A 13791-nucleotide genomic window follows, 5' to 3' on the forward strand; every position below is an offset into this window, starting at 1 on the left:
AATTTCCAAGCAAACAGCAGTAAGTAAAAAAACAAATTAAATTTTTTCTTTATTTTTAATACTTTTCACTAATATAATACTAGAGTTTCGTTTCGTATAAAATCTGCTCACAATATTTTATTCAAGCATTTAAGTTATAATTTTTCGGTTTTTTTTTTCTCTTTTGATTTGTTTTGTTAGTTTTCTTCGTCTTTCTCAACAATTTTTACAACTTTAAAGTCTTTTTGCTTTTGCCATGTTAGTTAGCTTACAAACTAGCTGAACACTAATTACAAAATTATTTAATAAATATATATATTTATGTAGAGTTCTATATATATATATATATATCTCTGTATATATGTACACATAATGATGGCAATATGGCTTTGACTGTGCGTGACACAAAAACTAAAACTAATAAATTAAAATACAAGTCACTTAATTAACAACAAGAACATTAAATGCTTGAACTCTCTTCTCTCAACTTCTTTTCTTTATCTTTCGTTTGTTTTGTTTTCTTTCTCCATTCGTTGTCTGTAAATGCAGTGTAAAAGTTATTGCATTCTGGAATATAATATTTTTTAAGACTAATTTATTGGCGTCATCTATATAGGATTTTGGTTGCTTGACCAGTAGACCAGATCATTTAGAATGTGTGATGTATACCAGGCCCTGAAAAATCACATGGATTGATTGTTATATTATAATTGCATTATATTAATTGCTGCCACTATTAAGGTTTTCAGCCTCAGGCTCAACTGGATTTTCTTGTGTTAGTCTTTCCATTTCATCCTTTTTGGCTCGCTCAAAGAAGCCAAGCTGCAATAGAGAAGAAAATATTAGTTGTTTATAGAGTTGAATTAGTTTTAAAATTACTTCTTACCTTATACATGCCATAGACCAAGCCAGCCAGCAGGAGGAGACCACCCAAAACTGACACAATTATAATCCAAATGGGCGTACTTCTGTCCAAATGTTTCGATATCACATTCGGTTCAATTTTACGTTTAATAACCAATGAACTGCCCAATGGATCGCCCTCTTTGCGCACCTTCAGATCGATTAGCACAACAAAGAACTCCCAGGGATCTACCAGAATGGCATTGATCTCGTTAAGATCAACTGTATAGCGCATATTCAGATTGACTGGCTTCTCGGGCTTAAAGTTATAGATACGGATCACGGCCCGTACACAACTGGTCATTGTGGGATCCCGACAATTGAACACAATGGTGCGATTCACTGGCAATTTGCCCTTGTAATCATCACTGAGCAATTCATGAGCCTTGATCTGTGAAATCCGTGCATATTGCTCCCGATTGGCAGTCAGAGCCTTGAGATCGCGACGCTTTCGGGTCATAGAGGCAGTGGCCACTGAATTGGAATCCAGAATATCCACATGACCGCTCTTAACGGCATCATATTGTCTGTTTCCCGACTTTGCCTTATTCACCTGGCTAATGGTCGATGTCTCAATGGGATTCGTGATGAGCAAAGTATTATTCTCATCGAATAATTCGATATTTCTCAATTGGGCATCATAGGTGGCCTGCATGCTAATGTTATTCACATCGATAATGGGTATAACAGCTGTGGATCCAGCCACCTTGTATGTAACAGGTATATAGAATTCCAATTCCAAAGCATCAATTGTGCTGGGACCATTACTTTTGATCTCATAATTATTGACAATTTCAGCAATATTTTTATAATGTTCCAAATCAATTTGAGCATTTGATTGACCACTGCAAAAGGAAAGAATATGGATTTTATAAGTCTCTATAATGAGATTGGATCTAAAAATACGATAAAGGGTAAAGTTTTGCCTCCTAAAGTAAGCAAAGATTAAACTTGGAAAAACAATAAAAAACACATAAAAGTTAGATCCTGTAAAATTAGGTTTACAAAGTTGTTTTCGAAAAGAACGTTTCCAATGTTGCTTATAGCTTTTCCAAAATTATGGGATTCAAAAGTTTTCACAAAAAATGTATTCTTCGTTTACCTATGGCATACTTTAGGAGACATTTAACATTCATAGATGGCCTTACTAACAGGAGAATCTAGAGCTCGCAATAGTGAAACTTTGCTCCTTAAGTTATGCAATAGGCTGGAAACGGATTCATAGTTTTCAACAAATTCATAATTTTTCATAAGCCCTATAACATGAATCTTCTCGGAATATTTTTTAACCACTGGACATTCTTTATATGCTTTCCAAAGCGATTACTTCAACAGCTTATTGCATACTTTAGTGGGCAGATGCTCCCTATTTACAGTCCTAGATGACCTTCTGATCTTTCTTTACTCTACTCACCCCGTGGCATCAATTTCCGTGTACTCCACGAGTCCAATAACCGTATGTAGCTGATTATCCGTAGAATTCTTTTCATTGCCCGTACTAAAGACTTCAGCATCGATTATCAAGTTGCGGCCATCAAGACTGCTAACATCAAAGCTTATAGAAATGGTGTCCTTTTCTCCCTTGGCCAACGGGCGTCCACCATGAAGATCACACAGCATTACATGAGCCTCATCAACCCTACAGTTCCATGGTATTTGAGCATAATTCAAACGACTTGAGCTTGTTATATTAAATTGTGGCAAATAGGCAGTCTCTCCGTTATTGGTTATTTCGTAATTCAAACGCAGGACATTGGCACTACCCAAAGTGAAAGTGGAGCTAATAGAGAAAGAAAAGGTTAATTATGTGGACTTCTTTCAGTGTCAATCCAAAGTCATGTGACCTACCTCACATCCTTGGCGGTCAAATGCAAGTCAGCTATGCAGATTTCACTGGCACAGCCAGTTACAAATATAATTTTCTCGGAATAGACCTTGGGATCAGCTGGATCAACAGCCACACAAGTCTGACAGAATTCTAAAAAAATAACAAAAATTAATATGTGATGCCAAAACTTTGCTTTTTCTCTCTATGTCTCTTACCTGCTGTATCGTTTGGCACATTCTTGGTGAGTTCGTAATGCATTTCCATTTCGATGGGCTTGAAAATATCCTTCTCACTGTAGCGTACATCACAGTCAAAGACACGACACTGTTGTGTTACCTTGGCATCGGCCGTGAAGCTCAATTCATTACTGGAGCTTTGAGTGAACTTCACACGCTTTAATTGCGAATCGATGACAATGCGCATGGCCAACTCCTGTTGCTGGGCTGACGCCTGAGTGGCTGTTGTGGTCAGTCCATAGCAGGCTGTGATTTGTATGCGTCCCTGATCGGGTTTAATTTCACGCGATTGTGAACGAACACTGGCCTGAATTTTCACCACAGGATATGCACGATAGACAAAAACCGATTCCGAATTGGGCGAACCGATGGCGAAATCATTGAATCCATTGCCATCGACATCAGAACCACGTGACAGACCATGTCCAAACATATGAGAGCCCTCGTACTTGGAAGTTTGTTCCACTGGCGAATCCAAACGTTGGCTATGCTGATCCCTCAAGCCCTGCTCGGAGCCCAGATATATGAAGACCGAACCATTGCCAGCAAATGGAGCCCCGACAGCAATATCTGTTAATAGTTTAAGTACATATAGAACGAAGGATGGCCAAGGGGTTCGTTGTTTACTCACCATTAAAACCATCGTGATTAATATCTCCCAGGCGCGATAAAGTTGTCCCGAAACGTGCCCTTGTCGCAATGGGTGAACGCAACTGTTTGACTTCAAAATTGAACTGTTTAAATATAGCGTGATAAGGCAAGGGATTAGTCATTTATCAATCGCAGCTAAAACTCCCGATATTACTCACCCTTCCTTTATTGAGGAACACATATATGGCGCCATTGTCATGCGAGTCCTCTAAAGCATATTGTGGAGCCGAAACAATGACATCCGTTAAGCCATCCCCGTTGAGATCTTCGGCTAGAACTGCATAACCGAAATATTCACCAAACTGTTCACCACGTAGCACATGATACTTCTCAATGGATTTGCCTCGCACATCAAAGATATACGCTTCGCCGGATTGCTCATTAGCCTGGGGAGCTGTGGCCACATAGAGCAAACGTTTCAAGTCGGTGCTATCGAAATGGCCAGTGGCCACCGCATAACCAAAATAGGAATCATCTGGTTGTCCCCAACGATGTGGATTGGGTATATCTGTGGTATATGAGACATCGGGCGAATAATTGATATCCGTATCGCCACTTGCCCGCTTCACCTTCACCCTCTTCTGGGCTTCACTTGTATCGCGACGACTGGCTTGTGGTTGATCCACCAGGGGCACTTGCTTATACCGTATAACCGATCCCTTCCACATGAATATGCCAGGAGCACCGATAAGCATTTCCTTATTGTCATCCGAGACATGAGCACTTAGACCCTGCTCACCAAGGATATAATAGAAATACCTATAGCCCGTATCATCCTCTTCCACTTGTTGATCCCTCAAACGCAATGGCGATATGCGAACAACCTTTTCCGGCTGTTCGCTGACAGTATTGTATACCCAATAGCATATGCCATGCATATGATAATCGCTGTTCGATGGTGCAATGAAACGTGGAGCACATACTAATAATTTATCATTATCGCTAGTGCCCCCATCCATGGATGCGCCCAACCATTGATGATCCTTGCGCTCCGAATCCCATGTGTATTCATTAGCTGCCGCCTGTTTGTTACCCAAGGCATCGAACACATAGGGACTGCAGGTGCCATTCAATAGAGAGCACTTGTAGATTGCTCCCGTCTCATTGACCCCACGTTGGGCCTCCAATGTGGATTGGGCACGAGGCGCACCGACAAATATGCTGCAATAAATGAATGAGAAAAAAATATAAATAAATAAATTTGTATCAATCAATTATCTGTTTGTCATTGTAATTTTCAATTAGTCAGAGATGACATAGAGCATATTAGTCTACAATTTTCCACGAATATTTATTCGCTTTGATAAACAATTCACCATTATTTTCTATATAGCCATTGTTTACTGTATATATGTATTGCAAGCCGCACAATCTTATCACAAATCGACTAAGCAAAACCAAACCAACCAAAACTGATAAGCAAAAATTGGCATTGAGAGTCATTTTAGTTAGGTAAAAATGTGAGGTAAAAACTTCAAATAAGTTAAATCTATACATATATTTTGAAAAGTATATAGATTTTATGTTCAAAGTGACTAAAAGATTATGACATATATATCTCACTTATTTCTTTCTTTTCTTTCTTTCTTTCTTGACTTTTGTGTGTTTAATTGATATCGAGCATGACTTCATCGTTGATACAAGCTGTAGATATTTATTTTATTTATTTATTTTTTCGCTATTTTAGCATTTTTTTTTTTATGTCAATTTTCATTCATTTTTCTTTTAAAGTTTTTATACTTTGGAATTAGCGGCTCCTCCATCGATATGCGATGAATCATCCTCATATAGCACACAACCTGTTTACTCTAACGGCAGCCGCAGCTTCAGCATCAGCCCCCAGTCTGAGTATTGGAGTTGGGGACGAAGACATCTTCCCCCACATTCCCCCCTGACTTGACACCCACTTACCCATGAGGCCTTAGGTTGATGGTATAACCAAAGTATGACGCACGCACTTTGGGTATAACGGTGGCAAATTGCGGATCATTTATCTGTACATTGGGTAGCGGTGATAAGTTATAGGCTAAGGTTAGATTCACCACAACGATCACCACTAGCGACAGCACCAGGAACAAGTGACCTTGCCTGGCCATCATCAATATTGTATTCACTCAAGTATTCAATGTAAGTGAAAATTTTTGTTTCGCTTTTTTTTTTGCTATGATTAATAAACGGGTTTATGCTGGGCCGCGACTAAATAACTTCGAAATTCGTTTAGTATTATCACTTTACAGTGCCTCACAATCGTAACGCAATCGGCAACCGTACAACCGTCACGTTTGAATGTCAAAATGAGACTGAGAGCTCTCAGCACTCGAGCACTGAACTGAGCAGCCAGCTTGACGAAGCTCCCATTCCCATATATGTACATGTAGCTCTCGATTGCCAGGTATATATGTGAAGAGAAGGCACACTCCAGCACAGTCTCACTCACCTTTCTACGAGAAGGCTTACTCACTTTACCGTTGTGGAAGGTGTCTCTGTGTGTGGGGGGCCAGAGTGGAGCATCTATTTTTTTGTTATTGTTGTTGTTGGTTGTTCAAAGTCAACTAATTAGAAAATTGTTCCACTGAAATTGGTTATACTTCAACTCTATTAGTTGGTTTCACACTCTTGACCAAACAGTGACTCAATGGAGGTCTCTGTGTGTTTCCAGAAGCATTAGTCTTTAATTTGGCCAAACAACTAACTGCCATTAACTAACCAACAGTTAGTAACAAGTACATAACAAAGCGAGCTACCTCTGTTTACATATGTTAAAAAACTTATGCAAAACAAGCAAAACAAAACAAGCAAAAAAACAATGAAATCCAAAAAAAAAAAAAAAAAATCTACAAAAAAATAAAACCGCCAACAAACAAAGACAATACCGACTGCTTATGAACGAGGTGGGTACCAAAAGTAAGTTGAACTGATAGCAGGTTAGTTGTCTTGAACGAGTCTTAACGAATCATACTCAAACATACCAAAACGTTTTGATTTGTTTCTGAGTCGTGTCAAATTTTCAAATTGCAATTGAATTTTTGTTGGGGTTATATACAAACGATTTTATAACGAATTGTACTTCAAGTATAAAGAACGACAGAAGTAGATTCAAATTTGTGATTTTTTGTTTCATATAAGTTTAAGTCGGATAAATTTGGGTTTTCTATCTATATATTTGGGTTTTCATTTTCGAGAATTTTCTAATAAACTACACATAACTAATTCAAAATAATAGTCACTTACTATATATACCAAATAAATATATAAATTTCTGATACTTGAAAAATTTTAAAACACAATAAATCTTGTTCCAGCTTGGCTTGAATAGGTAATTTAATTTTTCTTTTATGAAATATATTATTTTGCTTGATGTCAAACAAATTTTTAATAATTAAGTATTTAAAAGAAGTTCATTCAATAAATTGCAAGCTTCAACTTCTGATAAACACTCGGATAAAAGTAAAACGCTGACGAATAGCGAAGTCATGCAATGATATAATGATAATGTATAAATATATGTAAGTATAGTACATATATATGTATGTGTACAGTTAATATTAATGTATAATCTTTTCATTGTAATTTGTAACCCTTATCTAAAATCACGATAAATCGAAAAAATTCTATACTCTTGAAAAAAATTCATGATATTTTGTTTCAATAATTTGAATTTCTGTATAAATCGAAAATAAACTGATCATTTTAAATTATTGGGACTCGACTGTATTGGTAAGTCATGTCTTTTCAGCGGATGAAAATCAAGTAACCATTAAAAAAAGATTTCACTGTTTCCTTATAAGGGGTTTATAAAAATCAGGGACCGAAAATAACTATTACTTTCAAATTATTTTTCAAAATAATATTTTCAATGTATTTTTAGTTTTTAATATAAAACTCAGGAATAACTTTTGTAACAGTTTTGACTTGATGGAAATATAAAAATCGAAAATAAAATGAATACTTGAGTTTTATTTAAAAAATCAAAGTAAGAATTAGCATTGAGGATTTTTCTAACAATTCTTATATCTATGAGTTTTTGGAAAAAAAAAATATTAATTAAAATATTTTTTTTTGGAGATAAAAAAGTAGATTTTTAGAAATCGCAACATAAAATTATTATACAGTTTGTAAATTTAATTTTTTGAGTCAAATCTTTGATAAAAATAAGAAACATTATGTAAAATTTGTTTGCTTGAAAACGAGATTCCACATTATGGTAAACTATAAGTCATTATACATAATTGTATTTAAATCTCCCCTTTATGATTAATTGGGGATTCCTTCGCTTTTAGTTATTGCACTTTAATCAACTAATATTTTTAGAACATCAACAACTCATTTTCGAATGTTCTTTATATAAAGTAGTATAAGAAATTATCAAGACTCAATATAAATATCGAATATAACTAAAATCCAAACTTTACATACATGATATTATAGACAAATACCTTATGATAGTTTTGCTAAACTTGGTACTTCTATTATATTCAACTTAGGCATTCAATTGAGATCGCGGAATATTTTTTACGGATTTTTCGTATAAGGCTTTTGGAAATATGACTGACTCTGAGTCGTTATATTAAGGCAATCACTAAAAGGGTGAAACCTGACTAGAAAGAAGTTGCTATTCGTTATTCAATACTAAAAATAATCGAATCGTTCCTAAGAAAATTTAATTTTCATAAAAAAATCGAAAATTAACATTACAAAGTTCATTCAACATATATGTATATATAAACGACAGAAAGGAAAATTAGAACGAATTAAAATATCAAAATGAAAACCAAACTAAATTTGCCACACACATAGATCAAGTGATGCCTGTCAAATTGAATAAATTGCCTTATTTATTGTCCACACCTCGTAACTATGTAGTTACGTCTGTATGTGGACTGAAATGACATTCCAGTATTTCCCCAAAAAAATGACTCATAAGCATGTAAAGTATCGCACATACAAACATGATGATAAATCCAATGTCTTTGGTTGTCGTCTTGGTCAATGGATGTAAGTGCAAGTGAAGCAGAAGATGGATGGGGAAATCTTTTACCGAGGGGGGGATTAAAGGGTGGCGTCTGATTCTTTTCTTTTCTTTGTATGAATAATACATGCGGACAAGGGGGAACTGGCCCACACACACGCACACAAATCTTGCGGTATTGTTGCTGCTGATTGCTCTTGGCCATCTTCATTCAACGGCAGCAACATCGTTGCGGTCAACAAATGTTTTAAGAACAAAAGCAGCCGCGTTGCAGCTTTTCTTTCTTGTTGTTTTGTTAAACATTCTTATTTGGAATTGGGGTTTAATGACCAAGACAGAGACACGGACAGAGAAAGAGCTAAAAATATTTGTACAGTGTCAGATTTGTGTGGTGGCGGTGGTAAATCGCCCTCTCCCCCCCCACGTACCGACCGCCAACTGCATTTTGTGGGAGTTTTTGGTCTGTGGCGCCGCCGTCGACAATATGCAGCTGTTGCAACCAACAAGACTCCATGTGTGTGTGTGTATGTGTGTGTGTGTGAGGAAGACGGCTATGGGGACCGAGACGACGCCTGACTTGGATTTGTTATTGAATTTGGATGACTCATTGCGTTAACGTAAAAATGTAAAGCAGAAGCAAAGTTTTATAAATGCAAAAATATTTGACAAAAAACCAGACAAAAGCCAAAGGTAGTTGGGCGGGTAAAGGGGCTACCTACCAACTTCAACTTCAATTGATGTGAAATAAATTACAGCTTGTCGTGATTTTACGCGCAATTTCCGTAAATAATTAGGCGTAGCCTCCGACAGAACGTACCTACATACATTCATATGTATTTGTACTTAGTAATTGCAGTAGCCATAAAAATGAACAAATGGCTCTCTATATATATATATACGAACAGGTAGATAGATATATCTGTCTATCTATTGTGGCAATTGAAATTTTCAAGTCATAAAAATCAGGTGAGCTAGGGGAAATGGCAATCGGAATGGAAATGAAAATGGGAACATCAACAGAGGAAGTACCTCAATTAAAAGAATTTTTACATAAAAAACGAAATGTTCGAAAACTTTTAGCTCGTTATAAGCACGTAGACACAAAAATTCTAATAAGATTGTCGTCGTCCCCAATAAACAGACATTTAATTCTTAAGAAAAAAAAGAGAAATATTTTATTTATTTACAGAACAAAACAGAACTGAGAGAAAGAAGTAGGTAAATGACAATTACAATTTCAAAATTTATTTCAGCACGTAAAATTTCATGTGACTTGTTGAAAAGAAAGGGAAATAGTTTATTTTTGGTATTTGAATTAATTTAATTACTTATCACAAGTGTCTTGAGTTTAAGTAGTAAAAAAAACAAAAATTAATTGGTTTTTAAAAATTTTTAGGTATATAATTTATTGCTTGTTTTTTGAGATATAAATCTTTTTAGAAGCTTATGACTTTTGGCTTGTGGTTAGAGGCAAACATTTGACATTTTTACAGTTCTGAATTTAACTTAAGGCGGCTTGGCGCAATCAACAGATTTCAAAAGGACGCCAAAAAAAAGAAAACAGGATATAATGACGCTGCTATATTGTTTGCATTTACGGGTCAAAGAGACTTTATTTTAATAGATTAAGGGGAACAAATATTTGGAATTCGGAGTTGATGTCTATATACCCAACTAAATGGATAGATCAACGTCTTCGCCTGTTATTACTAGATCAGTAATAGAGGAAATTCTAACGAGACTACAAGAACAATACAAGGATGCTCAACAAATATCTTGACAAATTATTTGAAATCTTAAAAGAGGACCAAATCGAAAGGCAACACTAAACTTGCATCATGAGTATGTTCAACTTACAATGTTAAAAGTGGGTGACAAATTACCATTTCGGGACTCGATTGGCAACAAAAAGAACTTGTCTGGTATTAATAACAAACAGAAACTGGACAAATGATAAATTTTTACCTTAAATACCCTAAGAGTTCCAACGTCAACTGAATCAAAAATGATATAAGATGAGTTTAAAAAACATGGTATTCTGAAAGCTTTCCATGTTTTCGCTTTGAAATACTCTTTGTACATTTTTGCACATTTGAAGAGTTTTCCTGCATAAAAGGGTTTGAATTAAAATGCACTTGGTATTTCTTATTTTTACTAAATTGGTTGCAGATTTAGCTAGTAATTAAGAGCCCAAGCACATATAATAACACATAATTACTTAAAGCTAAAAAGAGATTAGGAATTGACGCCTTTTTCTATGTCGTTTTTATGTGCTTTCAATCGATCTTAGTATTGACTCGTAAACATAGTAATCATGTACTCCACTGTGGTCAGGTTCAAAATTTAAAGAGAGCTGCATGAATGAGAAAAAACAGTAGTTGAATGAATCCATTCGAATTGATTTAAAATAAATGAGTGATAACTACACAATGAAATGAATGAGTGAGTAGTAATTAGTTAGTACTTGTCAAATCTTTAAAAAGATGTAACTCTGTTTAATAAAAAGCAATGAAATGAGTGTCAAAGCATCGAAATATACTAAGGCACTCGGAATAATTCGACTTAAAGTTTTTAAGCAACAACTAATAATTTTATCAAAAATGTAGGAAAAATAGTGGCTATTAAAATTTCAATATGCTATCCACCAAAAATTTTGGAGCTCGGTTTTGGATTGGACATTTTAGGAAAAATCTTGGAAAATCAAATTTAGAAGTATTTCGTAGTTGCCACAAACCGAAAAAACATATTACTTCCTATCACACTACTGCTTCGTAGGGAGTTTAAACCCGATAACAACAGTATTGAAGTCTGATTGGTCTCCACTGAGCCACCGACCACATTTAATTAGTCATAGAGTAATCACATATAGTTCAGAAATATAAATACTAAATACTAAAATCAGAATTGGGATTTGAAGGCATTCGAATCATAGCAGATCAGTGTCTTACTTTCTAACTCAAGCAATTCCTTTTGTTTCGTTTGAATGTTGTGCGACTAAGTTCTATGTCAGCCCACTCATTCACTTAAAGTCGATTTTTAAAGTCTTTCAATTCATTCATTTGGTTTTGTAATATTGTTAACTCGAATTGATTTTTCTATCATTCATGCAGCTCTCAAGTTCAAATCCATGAACAGGCACGAGTTTAGTATTACCCAGAGGTATATAGCTAGTAACTTATAGTTAGTTAGCTAGTTGCAAACTGAAGCGGTTGTATTTGGTAGCTCCATTTTAAGAAAATAGCTATAATAACTGGAAATTGCTCTTTTAGAATTCTTTTTTTATAAAGTCCGTAAATTATGAGTACTAACATAGGTCAGTGGGATATAAGGATTTGACCTAAAAAAAATTAGCTAGTCAAAGAATTCCTTTGTTGAAAGACTTGAAGAATTTTTGAAGGAACTTTTGTTGAAAACATGTTTCGATATAACTTTTCAGCTACAGGTCAAAATTTTAATTTCTTTAATAACAATAAATTATTTCAATGCTTAATTTCAAAGGCGAATTCCCACCTTTTCTATCCCTAGAACCATCTTTAGGATTACATGGTACTATTTTTTAACACGCCGTTTTGGTTGTTTCAGCTAAATTATAGATACATTCAGTATTTATACAAAACGAATAAAAACCAAACAGTCATCAGTTCTAAAATGATTTATTTCAAATAACAAAATATAAAACCACTTGAAAAAATCATCACCCATTCTAAAAATCTAAATGGAATGGAATATGGATAACCTCTTGACCTTAAACTATTAAATTTCAATACTTTTACGACATGTAGATTAAATTTGATATACTATGGAAACAAACTAAATTGTGAATCATGCTCTTGAAGGGAAATTACAATGCCAATTTCTACTCTGATTCACCCAATTAAATGAGAGATCATGAAATAAATGGATGATATTTCTTTTATAGAATTTCTCACCATAATTAGTATTTAAATTTCACTTTCAATTTATTTCGCAAACATGTTTTCAAGAATTTATCCCAAAAGAAGTCTAAACAAATTTGCTGGCTTTGCAAAAAATACAAATTTTTTTTCTTGATTTCACAATTGATTGAGTTAACTTTGATTTACTTATGTCTCAATTTTAGGTGTGTGTGCATATATGGGCAAAGTCATGATGTCATATCTTGAAATTTCGTTACCCGTATTCTCTACAAAAACAAATGAAAAAAAAGCCGCCATCGAGTCTACTTACTCATATAAGTATATATGATATATGTAGGTCGAAACCCCTCCAACAAAAGAAAGCTCAAAAAAAAAAAAAAAACAGTAGAGATAAAAGATTCAAGTTTGTCAATTGCAAAAGTTGAAGTTGCGATCTTTTTTCTCTCTCAGCTCGATTCTGTGGCAATTGAAATTGGAAGTTGAAGTTGAAATTGCTTTCTGCTTGGGGGCTGTCAGTTGGATGCTTAGTTATTGGGGGCTATGTTATTTTTAGATATTGCTTTCGGTTTGAAGTGGAAGTGTTTTTGAAGTGGTTTTGGTTTTTTTTTTGTTGAGACTATTATTATTACTTGGTGTGGATTTGTTTATGCAGCTGCCAAAGTTGATATTGATGGAGCGTCATAGCTGAAACAAACTAATTTGTAGGGCAATTTCAATTTTGAATATTTTTTATGTGTATTTTCTTTCTATAGTTGATCTCAAATAACAGAAGCCAAGTGTTAAATGGCAATAACCCTTTTTTTTTCCAGCAGCGTTAATTGAGTGAAATAATAAGCATTTTTGAGTTTTCATTTCGATTGCTCAATTTGGTCATAAACTCCCCCCCTCTCCTCCTGCCTTCATAAGGCAGCAGACAAAGAAGTAAGGTGCAAAATATTGACAAAGGTGTGAGACATAAGAAATGTGAAAGACATTTACTTGTTTAACACACACACACACACACACTCACCCACTAGAAAGCATATTCGAATATCTATATTTGAATGCTTATGATGAAAATATGTGACATTTGAGTTAGTGGTTACGGAAATTCTTACAAATATTTACATAAGCTCACCTGGTTGGGCGTATCACTAAGGTGTATCCAAAGTAAGAGCTACGGGTCTCTTTCATTTGAAATTTCAAATGACTCGGTGAATTTATCACATAATTTGCTTGTGGTGAATAATTAAAGGAATTAACTTCTATATCTCTTAGAAGGAGGAGAAGCAGGCCACACATAAGCCATAAATATTTCAAGGCGGGATAGCACATTTTTGTTTAATTTAA

The 13791-nt window shown here is 34.8% G+C and overlaps 1 protein-coding gene across 2 annotated transcripts; it reads right to left on the minus strand.

Annotated features, from left to right (window-relative positions):
* Positions 1-24: 24 nt before the first annotated feature.
* On the minus strand, positions 25-13791 carry LOC6638520 (integrin alpha-PS3). Of its 2 annotated transcripts, none has more exons than XM_023175998.2 (8): positions 13580-13791; positions 3756-4758; positions 3578-3680; positions 2926-3516; positions 2731-2860; positions 2297-2662; positions 866-1727; positions 25-801 (listed from the first exon to the last, which is right to left on the minus strand). In XM_023175998.2, exons 1-8 carry the CDS (start codon positions 13774-13776, stop codon positions 700-702), a joined length of 3354 nt encoding a protein of 1117 aa, XP_023031766.2. In that variant the 5' UTR covers positions 13777-13791; the 3' UTR covers positions 25-699. The 2 variants fall into 2 exon arrangements, with proteins under 2 accessions (XP_023031766.2, XP_002061382.2); XM_002061346.4 differs by lacking the exon at positions 13580-13791 and adding an exon at positions 5509-5874.

Source organism: Drosophila willistoni (genome assembly GCF_018902025.1).
Source record: "Drosophila willistoni isolate 14030-0811.24 chromosome 2L unlocalized genomic scaffold, UCI_dwil_1.1 Seg139, whole genome shotgun sequence".
Taxonomy (NCBI): Eukaryota; Metazoa; Arthropoda; class Insecta; order Diptera; family Drosophilidae; genus Drosophila; species Drosophila willistoni.

Bases quoted from the DNA above. Each gene is read 5' to 3' on its own strand.
- LOC6638520 (XM_023175998.2), bottom strand. From the start codon at position 13,776: ATGTGCTATCCCGCCTTGAAATATTTATGGCTTATGTGTGGCCTGCTT. The intron at 4,759-13,579 runs GTGAGCTTATGT...CATTTATTGCAG, and splicing joins TTAGTGATACGCCCAACCAG to CATATTTGTCGGTGCGCCTC. The intron at 1,728-2,296 runs GTGAGTAGAGTA...TTCCTTTTGCAG, and splicing joins ACGGAAATTGATGCCACGGG to TGGTCAATCAAATGCTCAAA.